General features: G+C 43.6%; 2 protein-coding genes and 1 long non-coding RNA gene across 3 annotated transcripts in view; 2 read left to right on the top strand and 1 right to left on the bottom strand.

The window, feature by feature from the left end:
* The window catches only part of RNASE9 (ribonuclease A family member 9 (inactive)), a 109,882-nt gene that overhangs the window by 17,240 nt on the left and 76,995 nt on the right, over positions 1-15,647 (top strand). The gene's annotated exons all lie outside the window — the stretch shown is intronic.
* Positions 8,025-9,659, bottom strand: LOC131516854 (uncharacterized). Its single transcript, XR_009264268.1, has 2 exons — positions 8,851-9,659; positions 8,025-8,172 (listed from the first exon to the last, which is right to left on the bottom strand). It is a non-coding gene; the product is annotated as an uncharacterized LOC131516854 (long non-coding RNA).
* Positions 13,465-14,304, top strand: RNASE12 (ribonuclease A family member 12 (inactive)). The gene has a single exon (XM_058738398.1). It carries the CDS (start codon positions 13,533-13,535, stop codon positions 13,968-13,970), a length of 438 nt encoding a protein of 145 aa, XP_058594381.1. The 5' UTR covers positions 13,465-13,532; the 3' UTR covers positions 13,971-14,304.

Here is a 15,647-nt window from a genome sequence, read left to right as displayed (position 1 = left end):
ATGTAAAAAATCTGTATGCTGAAAACTATAGAAAGCTTATGCAGGTAATTGAAGAAGATATAAAGAAATGGAAAGACATTCCCTGCTCATGGATTGGAAGAATAAATATTGTCAAAATGTCAATACTACCCAAAGCTATCTACACATTCAATGCACTCCCAATCAAAATTGCACCAGCATTCTTCTCGAAACTAGAACAAGCAATCCTAAAATTCATATGGAACCACAAAAGGCCCCGAATAGCCAAAGTAATTTTGAAGAAGAAGACCAAAGCAGGAGGCATCACAATCCCAGACTTTAGCCTCTACTACAAAGCTGTAATCATCAAGACAGCATGGTATTGGCATAAAAACAGACACATAGACCAATGGAATAGAATAGAAACCCCAGAACTAGACCCACAAACGTATGGCCAACTCATCTTTGACAAAGCAGGAAAGAACATCCAATGGAAAAAAGACAGTCTCTTTAACAAATGGTGCTGGGAGAACTGGACAGCAACATGCAGAAGGTTGAAACTAGACCACTTTCTCACACCATTCACAAAAATAAACTCAAAATGGATAAAGGACCTGAATGTGAGACAGGAAACCTTCAAAACCTTAGAGGAGAAAGCAGGAAAAGACCTCTCTGACCTCAGCCGTAGCAATCTCTTACTCGGCACATCCCCAAAGGCAAGGGAATTAAAAGCAAAAGTGAATTACTGGGACCTTATGAAGATAAAAAGCTTCTGCACAGCAAAGGAAACAACCAACAAAACTAAAAGGCAACCAACGGAATGGGAAAAGATATTTGCAAATGACACATCGGACAAAGGGCTAGTATCCAAAATCTATAAAGAGCTCACCAAACTCCACACCCGAAAAACAAACAACCCAGTAAAGAAATGGGCAGAAAACATGAATAGACACTTCTCTAAAGAAGACATCCGGATGGCCAACAGGCACATGAAAAGATGTTCAACGTCGCTCCTTATCAGGGAAATACAAATCAAAACCACACTCAGATACCACCTCACGCCAGTCAGAGTGGCCAAAATGAAGAAATCAGGAGACTATAGATGCTGGAGAGGATGTGGAGAAACAGGAACCCTCTTGCACTGTTGGTGGGAATGCAAATTGGTGCAGCCGCTCTGGAAAGCAGTGTGGAGGTTCCTCAGAAAATTAAAAATAGACCTACCCTATGACCCAGCAATAGCACTGCTAGGAATTTCTCCAAGGGATACAGGAGTACTGATGCATAGGGGCACTTGTACCCCAATGTTTATAGCAGCACTCTCAACAATAGCCAAATTATGGAAAGAGCCTAAATGTCCATCAAGTGATGAATGGATAAAGAAATTGTGGTTTATATACACAATGGAATACTACGTGGCAATGAGAAAAAATGAAATATGGCCTTTTGTAGCAACGTGGATGGAACTGGAGAGTGTGATACTAAGTGAAATAAGCCATACAGAGAAAGACAGATACCATATGTGTTCACTCTTATGTGGATCCTGAGAAATGTAACAGAAACCAATGGGGGAGGGGAAGGGAAAAAAAAAAAAAAAAAGAGGTTAGAGTGGGAGAGAGCCAAAGCATAAGAGACTGTTTATTAAAAACTGAGAACAAACTGAGGGTTGATGGGGGGTGGGAGGGAGGGCAGGGTGGGTGATGGGTATTGAGGAGGGCACCTTTTGGGATGAGCACTGGGTGTTGTATGGAAACCAATTTGACAGTAAATTTCATATATTAAAAAATAAAAAAATAAAAATAAAAAAAATAAAAAATAAATAAAAATAAAAATAAAAAGATTACTTGGTGGGGGAGGGGGAAGTACCTGGGTGGGTCAGTTGGTTAAGTGTCCAACTTTGTCTCAGGTCATAATCTCACAGTTTGTGACTTCGAGCCCTGCTTTGGCCTCTGTGGTCACAGATAGAGCCTGGAGCCTGCTCCAGATTCTGTGTCTCCCTCTCTGTCCTTTCCCTGTTTGTGTTCTATCTCTCTCTCTCTCTTGCTTTTTCAAGGATAAATAAACGTTGAAAAAAAATTTTTTTTAATTAAAAAATTACTGTGGTAGTAAGGTTGACAAAAAGCCACTGGGAGCTCCATTTCTGTGTCTAATAGGCCTAGAGCCCTGCATCAGGAAATGTTATGGCTGGATGTCTTTTGCCAACTCTAAAATTATTAGTTGTTTTCACCTCCTGCTTGTTTTCACCTCGTGCATTCCACCAACTCTGCCAGTTCCCAACCACTTTTAAAGAATGTTGGTGAGAACCACAGAATTAAGCTCAGGGCCACAGAGCTAGTTAGTGGCAGAGCCAGTGTCAAGACAGGAATCCAGGTTTCAGGACTCCCAGGCCACTGCTCATTCTGCCCTGGCTGGGTGCTTCTGAAAGGGGAGATGGTTTGTTTGCTTGTTTAATGAATCTGGATTCTTTGGGGCCTTGCTGATTATTTGGGCTCGGGGGACAATCATTCATATTCTTTAAGGGCATCTTACTGATTTTCAGGGGAGCTGGAATTGGCCCAGAGAGGAGGGCAGAGACAGGAGTGGTATGAAGGATCTGAATGTCCTTGGAGGTGCTGTGGGGAAGGCTGGGTTAATGGTCCTTCCTCAATGAGGGTGCAGAGGAAGCTGCTGGGGCTCAGTCCAGGGACACACATGAGAAGCCAGATATGCTAAGATCAAAGCATTTTCAGAAGTAGAAATCTAAGGGACAGAGGGCCTACCAAATAGCTGTTAGAAAGACATGTTTATGCAGCTTCCCTCAACCTGGCCTCCTCTGGGTTATGGCCTGCTGGCAGTCATTTCAGGGACACACATAAAGTTACCAAGAAAAAAAAAAAAGGCTTACTTTGCCCCCAAGGGAGAACAGGATCTCCCATGTTCACAGCTTGAGACTTTTAAGTGTAAGGCTGAGATTGATAGCCTCTGATCTGAGTCTGAACATGTCCTGCCCAAGTCAGGAGCTGCTTGTTCTTGGACACATGCAAGCTCTAGGCTGATGGTCTCACCTGGACAAAGAGACAGGTGAGGTGGTGGGAGGGCAGGTTGGCAGCTGGCCAGAGACTTAGAAAGGTATTGCGTGAATCCACTAGTTAACAGTGTGTTTAGGGAATAGCTCTCCAGTTGCCAAAGGTAGCTGATGACCCCACCAGAATAATGGTGCTTCATTCCTCCCCCGCCTTTTTTTGCCCAATACTTAGTTTTCTTGATTTAGTGTGTGTTCTTTTGACCAAAATGTCAATTTCCTAAGCCATTTCACAGGGCTCCTCCACCTCTACCACATTCCTGAATCAGAGCCCCACCTCCCCACTTCCGGGCCTGGTAGCCAGGCTCCATCTCCGTTTCCCCACTGCTTACCTTGACTCCAGGCCAGGGGGCGGAGACCACATCTGTACCCGCCCTGTGTGTGTGGGGAGGGGAATAGAATTGGTTGCCAGAAATTTGTCGCCTTAAGAGAATAGGAATTGTGTCATTTCAGTTTAGCTCAGAAACTTAGTTTGTGATAGCAGAAAGGAACCTCAGAGTCAAACTCTTCCTTTGTTACCACGTCCGTTTTAGAAATATAGACTCAGACTTGCGAAGGAACACAACTTGCCCAAGATCGCCTAGCTAGTTCATGGCAGAGGGAGAACAAGACCTGAAGTCTTTTACTTTTTCATCTGTTGGCCAACAAAAGACAAAGCAGCAACTGCAGAATAAATGTATGCGCTGATTTGGGGTCTTGGGGATTGCCACCTGGAAGGCGCAGAGTGGAAGAAAAGTGTGCCCCACAGAGACAATGGAGGTCAGGGTATTTCAAGAGGAAAGAGAATTTACATGAGTTGTTTTCAATGAGGGGTGATTGGTGCTAGCTGCAAAAGTGCTGAGCTGTTAGAATGCTACTGGAGAGTCACATGCAAAGGTTGCAAAAGAGTTTTTCCGGCCTTCTGGCCAAAGTGTATGGATGTTTTCCAGGATGTTGTTTGTACAGTGCTGAGGTTTGGGTTTCATCGGAGTGAGGACGTGCTTCAGACTCACTTCCCCAAAGGCTCCCAGCTCCATTTTATGGCCCCTTAGTGTGTCTGACTCCATTTTACGAATTTTCTTTCACATATCCACTCTGCAAACAACTTTTGATCTCTTGTGAAGTACCAGGCAGTGTGCTAGAGCAAACAGGTCCCTTTTCCTGGCTCTCCAGAAGCCCACATGTGGGAAAGAAGGCCAAATAAACCCTTTGCTGCTCCACACAGCAATCACTAAGCCAAATTATGTACAGGGAGTGTGGAGACAGGCTTCTTATGGAGATGCAAGGAGGAGATGGAGGTGGTTAATTGAAAGAAGGCTTCCTGGAGGAGTTGGTAAGGCCCCATGCCCTTTGCCCTGCACTTAGAGATATTTCCTGACACCAGGGCTTTACTTTGGTTGCATGAAAGTTTGTGGGAACCAGCACAAATTTCCTCACCAGCAAGGCCCACTTCCAAGGTTGGAAAGAAACCCATCATCTGACTGTTCTCCACACCAGGATAGGAGGTGAAAATGGTTTGGGAGGGTTCTTTGGTGAAAATGAATAGGGGGGAAAGAAATCAGATCCCAATTTAGAAGTGCTTCCAACCTTTCAGTCTTTAGGGAGGTGCTAAAAGGTGGCATCTGGGTGATAGAAAAGTGGGCACAAAGAAGATTAGAGAATGACGTGGGGGTGGGGGGTAGGAGTGCACCCTGTGCCCTAAGTGACCTTACTGAATCCAAGCCATTCCCAGCTTCTCACTGCCAGTGCTCTCCACCCCCCACCCCCCGGCCCTGCTTCCAGACCACAGGCACACTGTCACTTCTCCCACACTTATGCCTGGCCCCAGAAACTCTCTCCCTGGTGGAACCCAGATCATCCCAGCTCATGTCTATGATCCCTGTGAAATGATCTCCAGATTTGCTGAAAGAACACAGGTAATTGAGGACTACAGCTAAGGAATACAGACCAATCCTTCCTCTTCCAAAGGTGTGGTGCATTTGGGGGCAGGCCCTCCCAGTGTCCAAGGAGGGGGCCCTCTGAGGAGCTGCTTGAGTCATGTGACGTGAGGCACTTGCACAGGCTTTGTGGGATGGAAGCTCTGCAGCAGGGCAGGAATCCAGATGTGGTGCTTTCAGACTGAGGTGTCAGGTACTCTGTATTGTAATGTAAAAGTCAGTTCTATCCTGGGATTGCAAGTCTTTAGAAAGTATTATGCTGCTTACCAATTTGGGGCTCATCTATTGTGGTGACCCTTAAATTTCAGTGTGCATTATAATCACCAGAGATCGCCTACTGATTACAAATGCAGATTCCAGGGCCTTACCTCCAGAGACTTGGATTCAGTAGGTCCAGGGTAAGGCCCAGGTTTCTGTAGTTTTAGTTAGTAGCCAAGAAAGGGACGCTTTCACTTAGAAACCACCTCCATTCACTATATATATTTATACATTTTTTTCTTAATGTTTATTTATTTTGAGAGAGAGAGAGAGAGAGAATGCCAGCATGGGGAGAGACAGAGAGAGAAGAGAGAGAGAGAGAATCCCAAGCAACCCCAACACTGTTGGCACAGAGCCCAGTGCAGGGCTCAGTCTCACTGACAGTGAGATCATGACCTGAGCCAAAATCCAGAGTCTGACACTTAACCAACTGAGCCACCATATATTTTCTTTCTTTCTTTCTTTCTTTCTTTCTTTCTTTCTTTCTTTCTTTCTTTCTTTCTTTCTTTCTTTCTTTCTTTCTTTCTTTCTTTCTTTCTTTCTTTTCTTTCCGTATTTATTTTTACATGTTTATTTATTTTTGAGAGAGAGAGCACATGCATGTGAGCAGAGGAGGAGCAGAGGGAGACGGAGACAGGATCTGAAGCGGGCTAAGTGCTGACAGCAGAGAGCCCAATGTGGGGTTTGAATTCACGAACTGAACCGTGAGATCATTACCTGAGCTGAAGTTGGATGCTTAACCAACTGATCCACCCAGATGCGCCAAGCAGGGGCAGACTAAGCAGTGGTTAAGGGCTGGTGGTGAGGTCATTAACCCTTCCCTAATAACTCTGCAACCTCCACTCCCATTCTTTCCTATGGGCAGTTCATGTTTCCTCAGCTTTAGGTAAAGCACTCAGAAAATCCATCTTCAAGAAGAGTGCCCCTAGCGCCCTCTTGTGGCATGATCACTGTCTCCTGCACGCTCCTCTAATGGGAACTCTGTGGTCACCACTACAAGGACAGAGGGGCCCAGGCCTTGGGGAAGAGGAGATATAAAGCAGAGGATGATAAGGGGAATAAGCAAACCCCATATGAGAATGACCAAGGAAAGGGACATTCAAAGGGAGTTCTAGTGAAGGGCTGCTGATGGCTGCTGGAAGTAGTGCATGTGGGCCCTATATGTGTTTGGTGGGCATTAAAGAAGTTAATGCAGGACTTATAAATTTAAAAAGCACTCCTCAATGAGCTTCTAAAGTGCCTCTGGGAAGGGCACTAAAATTCTAGTAGTAGTGAGTGATGGGGTTTGGATTATTTTTAAATGAATATTGAAGGGCAACCCTCCAAACAAAAAAAAAAAACCTGGGACTACTTAAGTTACATTCCCTTTGTTTATAGTTTCCTTGGTTTGCACTCTGGTGCCATCTATGGCTCCTAGTGCCTTGCAGCAGTTCCCAAACTGCTATTCCATAGAACCCTGTTCCTTTGGATGCTAACAGTGGTGCCACTCAAATGAAGCTCTATGTTCAAATCAGTTTGTAAAGTTCCAAATCAAAGGAAATTAGTCAAGCCTCTCAGAATCTCATGCTTTGTGAATTTCGTGACTCTTCAAGGGAAGGAATATGATAACAATGTCTCTGAAGCTTTTGATCAGGACACTTTTCTTCAAGCGCACTTACTGCCATTTTCCAGAACACTGTTTACCTGAAGGCAAGTGGGAAAAGTGCTTGCTTTTCCTCCAGTGTTTATTCCCCCTTTCTTTTTAGTAATAACAACCAGAATTTTAGCTGGGCACATGACAACCCAGAATAAATCCAGCGTTTGCCGCTATCCTTTGCAGTTGAATATGACCGTGTGACCAAGTCATTGTCAATGAGATTCAAGTGGAGATGGTGTGTGACACTTTGGGATGTACCCTTAGAAGGCACTGCCATTCCCCTTTTGTGCCTTTCTCCCTGCTGGCTGCTCCCTGCTCCCTGCTGGCTGGAGATGCTAGCTAGGGCTAAAGTGGCCATCTGGACAGTGATGTAGAAGCCACATCCTGGGATAGAAGTCCAGCACCTTGGAGCACCTCACCAATCCGGCACTAACTACCCCTGGCTTTCTTTTACATGAGAAATAAACTTCCATCTTGTTCATACTGCTGTTACTTTGTGTTTTCTGTCATTAGCCGCCATTTGGGAAATGTGTAATGATAATCTCTTTAGATTTTTTTGTAATTTTTTTTTCCTGCTTATTTTTGAGAGGCGAGAGAGAGAGAGAGAGAGAGAGAGAGAGAGAGAGAGAGAGCACAAGTGGGGAAGGAGCAGAGAGAGCGAGATGCAGAATCTGAAGCAGGCTCCAGGCTCTGAGCTGTCAGCAAAGGGCCTGATGTGGGGCTTGAAACCACGAACTGTTAGATAATGACACCCCTTTTTTTTCTTTTTAAAAAAATTAAAAAAAAATTTTTTTTAGACAAGAGAGTGAGCGTGATCAGGAGAGGGAGAGAGGGAGAGAGAGAGAGAGAGAGAGGGAGAGAGAGAATCTTAAGCAGGCTTCATGCTCAGTACGGAGCCAGACTCAGGACTTGCTCTCATGAATATGATATGATCTGAGTGGAAATTAAGAGTCAGATGCTTAACTGACTGAGAACCTAGGCACCACTGGTTTTGTTTTTTTTTAATATTTTTTCAAAACCAGTTGTGTATTAGGATGTATGTATAGCCTAGGAATGTATATAGAAGCCAACAAAAATAATAAAGGATATTAAGAAAGATTGGAATAAGGTGAGGACCCTTCCTATTAAAAGCATTTAGGATTAAAAGATATATTCTAACAATAAATATGCTAATTGTAATAATTTGGGTTATTGAAAGTATTCTTGTAAAGTTTCTATACATAGAGAGTTTATATAAGGGAAATTAAGAAGAGTGTTTTCCCTTGGTTGGTGCTGTTGGCTAGTACAGGTCCCATAGTGAGAAGGAGCAAGAATTGTTTGCCTTCCAGATTCTCCTGGGCCCCTACCTAGGGAGGAAAAAAGAAACTTAATAATGGCATAAGTTGAATTTCTCCCCAGCTTAGTAGGACAGAAGACTTAGAATTAGATTCAACTTTATATAGAAGCAATTAAGAAATATAATTTTCTTTCCCATGTTTGTAGAATAAGATTCATATTGGCTAGGTAGCAAACAAAATATTTATTTACTATACTTCACTGATCTTTTAAAGTGACTGGATGCTCAGAAAAGGGTCTTTATTTGGTCATAAGTAGATTGATGGGAAGGTGGGGGGCAGGGAGGGGAAGGTGGAATCCAGGAGACCTCATGAGCTATCCCATCAAGCAAGGGAGACTCTCAGGACAGGAATGGAGAGAGATGGGGGAGTCAAAAAGGAACTTTTGGGGTTTTTACAGCAGATGGAGATTTAGAAACTAGTTTTTATTATTGTTGGTATGATAACCTATACTCTACACCCAAGAACACTTCAGTGGTATCTACAACTTGCTAAAAACTTGTGGAATTAGATTTGCTTTGGGAGATTCAGCAAAGTGATGGGCCCTCTATTCTGTTGATCTACTTGCTGTTTTACAATCACCTTAAAATGGTGACTGACAACAATAAGAATTATGTTGACCCTCAATCTGGAGGCTGACCAAGCTCAGCTAGGCAGTTCTTACTTGAGGTCATGCCTGTTTTTACTCACATGGCGGCTGGAGCTGGATGATCCCACAGGCTTTTTCACTCAGCCATCTGGCATCTGGGCTGAGAAGACCTGAGCATCAGGGAACTGGAACAGGTGGGGCAATCTGAGCATCTCTTTCTATCCATGTGGCATCTCTCTGCAGTGGCCTCAACGTTACCCGACTTCGTACTTGGTGGCTGAAGGCACCCAGAGTGAATGCCCCCAAGAGAGCCATGGCCAAGCAGACCTAGTCTCAGAAGTCATCAGAAGAGATGGGATCAATTGCACCAGGCTAAATTAGTGGGAGCAGGCACAAAGGCCCACCCAAGTTCTCAGGAAAGACTGTGAACTCTACCTTTTAATAGAGGAGTGGCAAGGTTCTGGAAGAGAATGTGGAATGGAAAACATTTTGTGGCCATTTTTAGAAACTACAACCTGCTCTATAGCCTTAAGTTGAGCATGGCATTGGGCAATTGCAGACGCCTTGCAAGAGTAGCCAACCACATCCACAGGACACTAATGACCTCCACAGTCTCCTGTGGGAGAGCCAAAACCAGGGGAGCTCTTTGAGCACTTCTCTCTATCCAAGTGTCCTCTTCATGCGGTGGCCTCAGCACAGTGGAACTTCGTACACAGCAGCTGAAGGCACCCAGAGTAAGTGCTCACTTCCTCTGCTGTCACTTTGAGACTCTTGCCTGGTATCATGGGATACTGGAGCTGGGTAGTTCCCCAGCTGTCCTGAAGGGCAGCTTATTCATTTGATGAAATGAGTGATTAGGGAATTGCAAATGATGTGTTACATCCTGACACTAATTTTAGTTTCCAGCAGCTATGTGCCTCCTGTAGTCCCTGGCTTTTGCCCCAAAGCTCAGCAAAGGGGGGTTGGGATGTGGGGAGGAGTCTTAGGAAAAATTCAATAGTCCAAAAATAGATCCAGTTTTCCCTCCCTTTCCTTCCTTTTCTTCTTCCTCTTTTTCTTCTTCCTCTTCCCCCTACCCCCTCCTTACCCTTCTCTCCCTCCCCCTCCTCCCCCTCCTCCTTCCTCCCTTCCCTCTCCTTCTCTCCCTCCTCCCCTTCCTCTCTCCCTCCTCCCCCTCCCCCTTTCCCCCCTCCCCCCTTTTCCCTTCCCCCCTTCCTTCTTCCCCTCCCCCCTCTCTCCCTCCTCCCCTCCTCCCTCTCCTTCTTTCCCTCTTCCCCCTCCTTCTTCCTCCCCTCCCCCTCCCCCTCTCCCTCCTTCAACTCCTCCCTTTTCTCTTCTTCCTCCTCTAGCTCCTCCTCCTCCTCCCCCTTCTCCTCCTCCACCCTCCCTCCATCCTTTCTTCTTTCCTTCCTCCCTTCCCTCTTCAGGCGCACAAAATTGAGTTTATCATATTCTGTTTGTAGCCTATGCTAGGCCTTTCCTTTGTTTTATTCAATTTTATTATTTCTCTTTTTATTCCTTGTGACTGCTTCTATTTCTCTCACCCTCATGGACACATGTGCTAGAGTATTTAATCCATGTTCTTCCATCCTATGTATTGTATACCCTTGGAAAATACATTATATTATTTTGGAGCATGTATGTTTTAAATTTTAATAAATAGAACTTTCATTCTGGTTCTTACCATTTTTCACATGGCACTATGTTTTCCAGTTCTATCCATGTTGCTATTTATAAATCTATTTTTTGAAACTGCTTTATTCTATTTTATTTTATGTATTCAACACATCTTCACTCATCCATTCCCCTCAAGAGGGACACATAAGTTGCCTCCAGGCCTGCTCTGCTACCAGTCATGCCATGAGCAACCATACATGTGCTCCACCTGGAAAAATTCTGGTGGAGTCTGTGCCCAGGATGGGGTCACAAGGGCTCAGCATATACACATTCATTCTAAATTAATTAATTAATTAATTAATTAATTTGAAAGAGCATGAGCATGCTCAGCACAGAACCTGTTATGGGGCTCAATCCTACCAGCCTGGGATCATGAGTCAGTCATTCAACCGACTGAGCCACCCAGGCGCCCCAGGTATACCCATTCTTAATTTCACTAAACACTTCCAGGTTACTTTCCAGTATCACCACACCAATTTTCATGCCCACTAATATTTTTGCCAGCACTTGATAAAAGATTTTCTTAAAAAAAAAAAAATATATATATATATATTTTTTTTTTTTAATTTATTTCATTTTTTAGAGACACAGAGTCTATGTGGGGTAGGGGGCAGAGAGAGAGGGAGAGAGAGAGAAACTTAAGCAGGCTCCATGCTCAGTGCATGGAGCCCAACCTGGGGCTCGATCTCTTGACCCTGAGATCATGACCTGAGATGAAATCAAGAGTTGGTTGTATAACCAACTGAACCACCCAGGCGCCCTGAATATTTCATTTTTTAATTAGTCTCTATACCCAACCTAGGGCTCTAACTCACAACCCTGAGGTTGAGTCACATCCTTCATTGACTTAGCCAGCCGGCAGCCCAAATATAAGATTTTCTAATTTTTGAAAACTTGATGGTTATAAACTGTTATCTCTTAGTTATCTTAATTTCTATTTATTTGATTACTAGTGAGGTTGAGCATTGTTCATCACCCATGTTGACTTTCTCTTCTCAAATTGGCTTTTATAATTTTTGACATTTTTTTCTCCTTGTAAGTTTTCTGTCTTTTTATTGCTAACACGAGGGGGTCCTTTATATCTAGATGTTAACTCTTGTTGGTTTTAGGTATTACACGTGTTTTCTCCCAGACTGCCAGCATTATTTAACATGTGAACCCAGTCTTTGTTCAATTTCTGCAGGGTAATACTCTGAAATGTACAGACAGGTCTAGCTGCCTCAAGTGAGGACAAATTTTGTAACAAATGTTGCCTCCCCCTTCTGTAAACTTAATATAGCATCTATAGTTCAGGTACTTGGAAGTCCTGGCAGGAAATAATGAACATGCTATAATTATACATATATTTCTCTTTATAAGATGAAAATGTTTCTGCAGATAGTGTGCAAAGCAAAATTTTGTCACGAGAAGTAATTAATTATGCATTTACATCTTTGTGGCACTGTGCAACACATATCCCAAAAAGGACAGTTTGAGTTCCAAAAGAACGCCCATTCTGCAAAATTTGGGAAAGTAAATAATAACCCCTTAGTCATTCATTTCCATGGTCTGGGATATTGCTTTGGTTGTTGATGTATAGAAAGACTTTGAAGCCTTTTCCAGTATTGCAGACCATTTTCCACCCCAAAATCACTTTCTTCTTACCACTTAGAAAGAGGAGACTATGTAGCTGTCTCTCCAAAAAAGAAATCACTTTGGGGCAAGAAGTAGTAAAATTAAGTCTATTTTCCCATTTCTATATCAAATGACCAGGAGATGATAGCAACAAAAAAGCTCTTATTTTCTCAGTGTCTTATACCACGGTCTTTTACCAAACCCTCGTCCACTGGTTCCCTATGTCAGTTTCCCAAGAATACCATAGGCCAGTGGTTCCCAAATTTTGTTCCATATTAGAATCATTGGGGGAGCTTTAAATATCTCAGGCTCAGGTCACAGCCAACACCAGTTAAAGCCAAATGTCTCAAGGTGGCATTTAAAAATGCCCAGGTGATTCCAGCATTCAACAATGGGTTTGGGAACCATTGCCATACTTCCCCAGGAACCCAGAGCTTGATCAAGGCTAATGTTAATGTCAGGGAGTTGTTTCTGTCCTTCACACCACGTGGGAATGAGGCTTGCTAGGACTCGATGTTCAAGTGTTAAGTGTCAAGAGGGTGAGACTCTTGTTCCTCTTGCCCTCTTCTATCTCCACAGTAATCTGTCTGCAACATTTCTTCTTGAATGAAATGGGGATAATAGCTACTTCCTAGGTTTGCAGGAAAGACTGACTGCAAATCTGGGAAATAGATGATAGTGTGTCTGACACACAGCAGGACTTTAATAAATGCTTTGGAAAATCCACGTTTGTTTAATGAGGACACATTCAGGACCTGCCTTATGTAACTCTCCCTCTGAAGATAACTTCTCGTCCTTCCCAATGACACCCAAGCACACTCTTCACAGGCTCCTCCCTTTCTGCTCTTTTCACTTTGGCCCTCCCCACACTCTCCTGGCTCCCTATCAGTTATTGCCAAGGAACAGCTAGACACAAAGGACTTTCTCAGATCTATGGTCACAAGGACATGTTACCTGTGAGAACTACAGAAAAAACACAAGGTGAGAGGAGTTAGCTTGGTAGAAGAGATTGGAAGAACTGGGAAGAAGAGATTAATAGTGCTGAAAACGTGGAACTGGATGGAATTAGTGTTGAGACAATTAGGATAAAGGAAGTCATTCAGCAGTAGGAATAAAACAATCAACCATGGGTACTTTTGAGCATCCTTCTACATGTCCAGCTCTGTGTTAAGTACTCTGATGGATTCAGGAGAAACAGAAGATCTCAAGGAGCTTGCAGAAGCAAAACAAATACGACACAATGGGAATGACCAGAGAACAGTTCAATGCCAAATGCTGAGAGCTGAAATAGATCAAAAGGGCTTGCTTGGGGAACTGTTCCTCCAGCTGGAGCCTGAGATTTTAATTAGCAGAGACAAGGAAGTAAAACATCCCAAGGGTGGGGGAGCAAAGTCAGGGGATGGGGCTGGAGAAATCTGATCACCTTCTGCTATGTCCTGTCTCTTCTTACTCTGTAGGGCTTACAGCAGATGTGAAGGGAATCTCACCCGTGATGATACTAATGGTGATAATTTACCTGATGCTTTTGTTCTGGGAAAACGAGCAGAATGAGGAAGGAGAGGGGTCCACCATAGAGCATCTGCATGTGGACTACCCTCAGAGTGACTCTCTTGTAAGGTACTGCAACCACATGGTCTTACAAAGAGTCATCAGGGGACCTGACAATACCTGCAAAAAGGAGCATGTTTTCATCCACGAGAGGCCTCGAAATATCAACAGTGTTTGCACCTCTCCCAAGAAAATGACTTGTCAGAACCGTTCTTCCACTTTGTGTTTCCAGAGTTTGACAAAGTTCAGAATGACAGTGTGTCAGCTCATTGGAGGCACCAGATACCCTGCCTGCAGGTACCACATTTCCTCCGTGGAGGGGTTTATTGTTATCACTTGTGATAACGTGGGGCCAGTTACTTTCCAGAGATATGTTAAATAAGTTGAGACCACCGCCTGGGTCTGAGGGGTACTGGTACTCTCCTCTCTTGCAAACTTCTGTATGGGGTACTGGTATATTGTTTCCTCTCTCAGGGGTACCAGTAACTGGTTCGCCCTGGAGCACACCTCAGCTGTGGACATGGGGTAATGCTTTGTGTGAATTGGGTAGCCATTAGTAATTCATCTGTCCTGCTGGTACGGCTAAGCTGGAATCATTTCATTCTGGAATAATAATAATAATAATAATAATAATAATAAAAACTCAACTGAATTGAATCATAAACTCTTCATGTGTTTTAATTTCTTGTCCCTTTTCTCTGGGTCACGTGTTGAGAGCCAAGAGTGAATCCGAGGCAGAGCTGGGATTCAGGTAAAGTGAGCAAGGTGCTCACTTCATGTACACAGTTTAAAGGCGCCCAAAATCCCAGTAACCTGGATAAATAACATTTAAAAAAATCAAAATTAATGCAAAAATTTTCTGATGAATAAAATATCTGAGTTTTAAATCAAGACCCAATCTGACAGGGTTGGACTTAAGGTGGCATGAATTAGTGAGTTAGCCAGTACAGGGTCAGATCCTATTATTTGACATTTTGGTATTTTTCATCAGAGATTACTTTGCATTAAATTAATATTTTTTAAGTGTTGCATTAAAATAGTATTTATCTTGATTACTGGGCTTTTGGGTACCCCCTTAAATTTCATACCTGGAGTGAGTGTCTCCATTTGTCTCACAATGCTCCCAGACTTGATCCTAGGTGTGGAGGCATTTGGAGTCATTGATGAGGGTCTCCTCTGAAGAGGGCATATATAATTCAAGCTGCGTCTGTTTACATTTAGCAGCTGCCTCTGTGCCTTGAAAGAAGGGGAAAGGGAGAGTGGAAGGATTGCCTGATGGGTCAGAAACCATTTCCCTTAAAGACTGTGGTGAGAAATGAATCCAGATTTCCCAGGAAGAGATTGAGACTCTCAGAGCTTAGTACCTGGACGCTTGCATCCGCAGAGGAAATAGAGAATTTGCATCCTAACTCCTGACTCTTTTCCCCTTATAGATCTTACAGTGGAACTGATTGTTTAACTCCCCCACATCCAGCTATGGGCAGGGTGTCTTTTGAGTTAGAGGGTGAGCCCAAAGAATGCAGAGGAGAGGTTCCTCATTCTGGGGATTTGATTAAGTCCTGTTCTTCTCTGAGCATTAGCCCCCTCACCTGGGAAGTGAGGGGCTTGGACCAGCTAGTCTTTGAGGTTTCCAGGCCTATTACTCCACAATTGTGTTTCTCCTTGTTGGACGAAAGGGTTGGACGAAGTACTGAGGAGTAGTGAGAAATAAGGGATAATTGGCAGCTGAGTGCCAGGTTACAGGGTCACTAATTCTGAGTTATGACATTTTGATCCTGTGAGAGCCAGAAACACAGTGAACTAGAGCTGGCACAGGCTATGCACAAGCTTTAGAGGGCCCTTTCTGTTCTCATCTTTTCAGTTGAGAGATTTTAACTATTGCATTATTTATTCGAACTTAGTTCAGGGTCAGATCCAAAAAGGAGGTACACCTGTGGCTAGTTGTTAACTCTGTCTTTTGCAAGCGTCAAGTTCTAACTGATTGATTTGATTGAGGGAGGGAGGACATCTACACTTGTGGATGAAGGACACTTTGCAGCCTGGGAAGTAGACAAGGCTT

The sequence above is a fragment of the Neofelis nebulosa genome, chromosome 7 (genome assembly GCF_028018385.1).
Source record: "Neofelis nebulosa isolate mNeoNeb1 chromosome 7, mNeoNeb1.pri, whole genome shotgun sequence".
NCBI lineage: Eukaryota > Metazoa > Chordata > Mammalia > Carnivora > Felidae > Neofelis > Neofelis nebulosa.
This window is presented reverse-complemented; position numbering and strand designations above follow the sequence as displayed.

Coding starts and splice junctions, on each gene's coding strand:
- RNASE12 (XM_058738398.1), top strand. CDS start 13,533: ATGATACTAATGGTGATAATTTACCTGATGCTTTTGTTCTGGGAAAAC.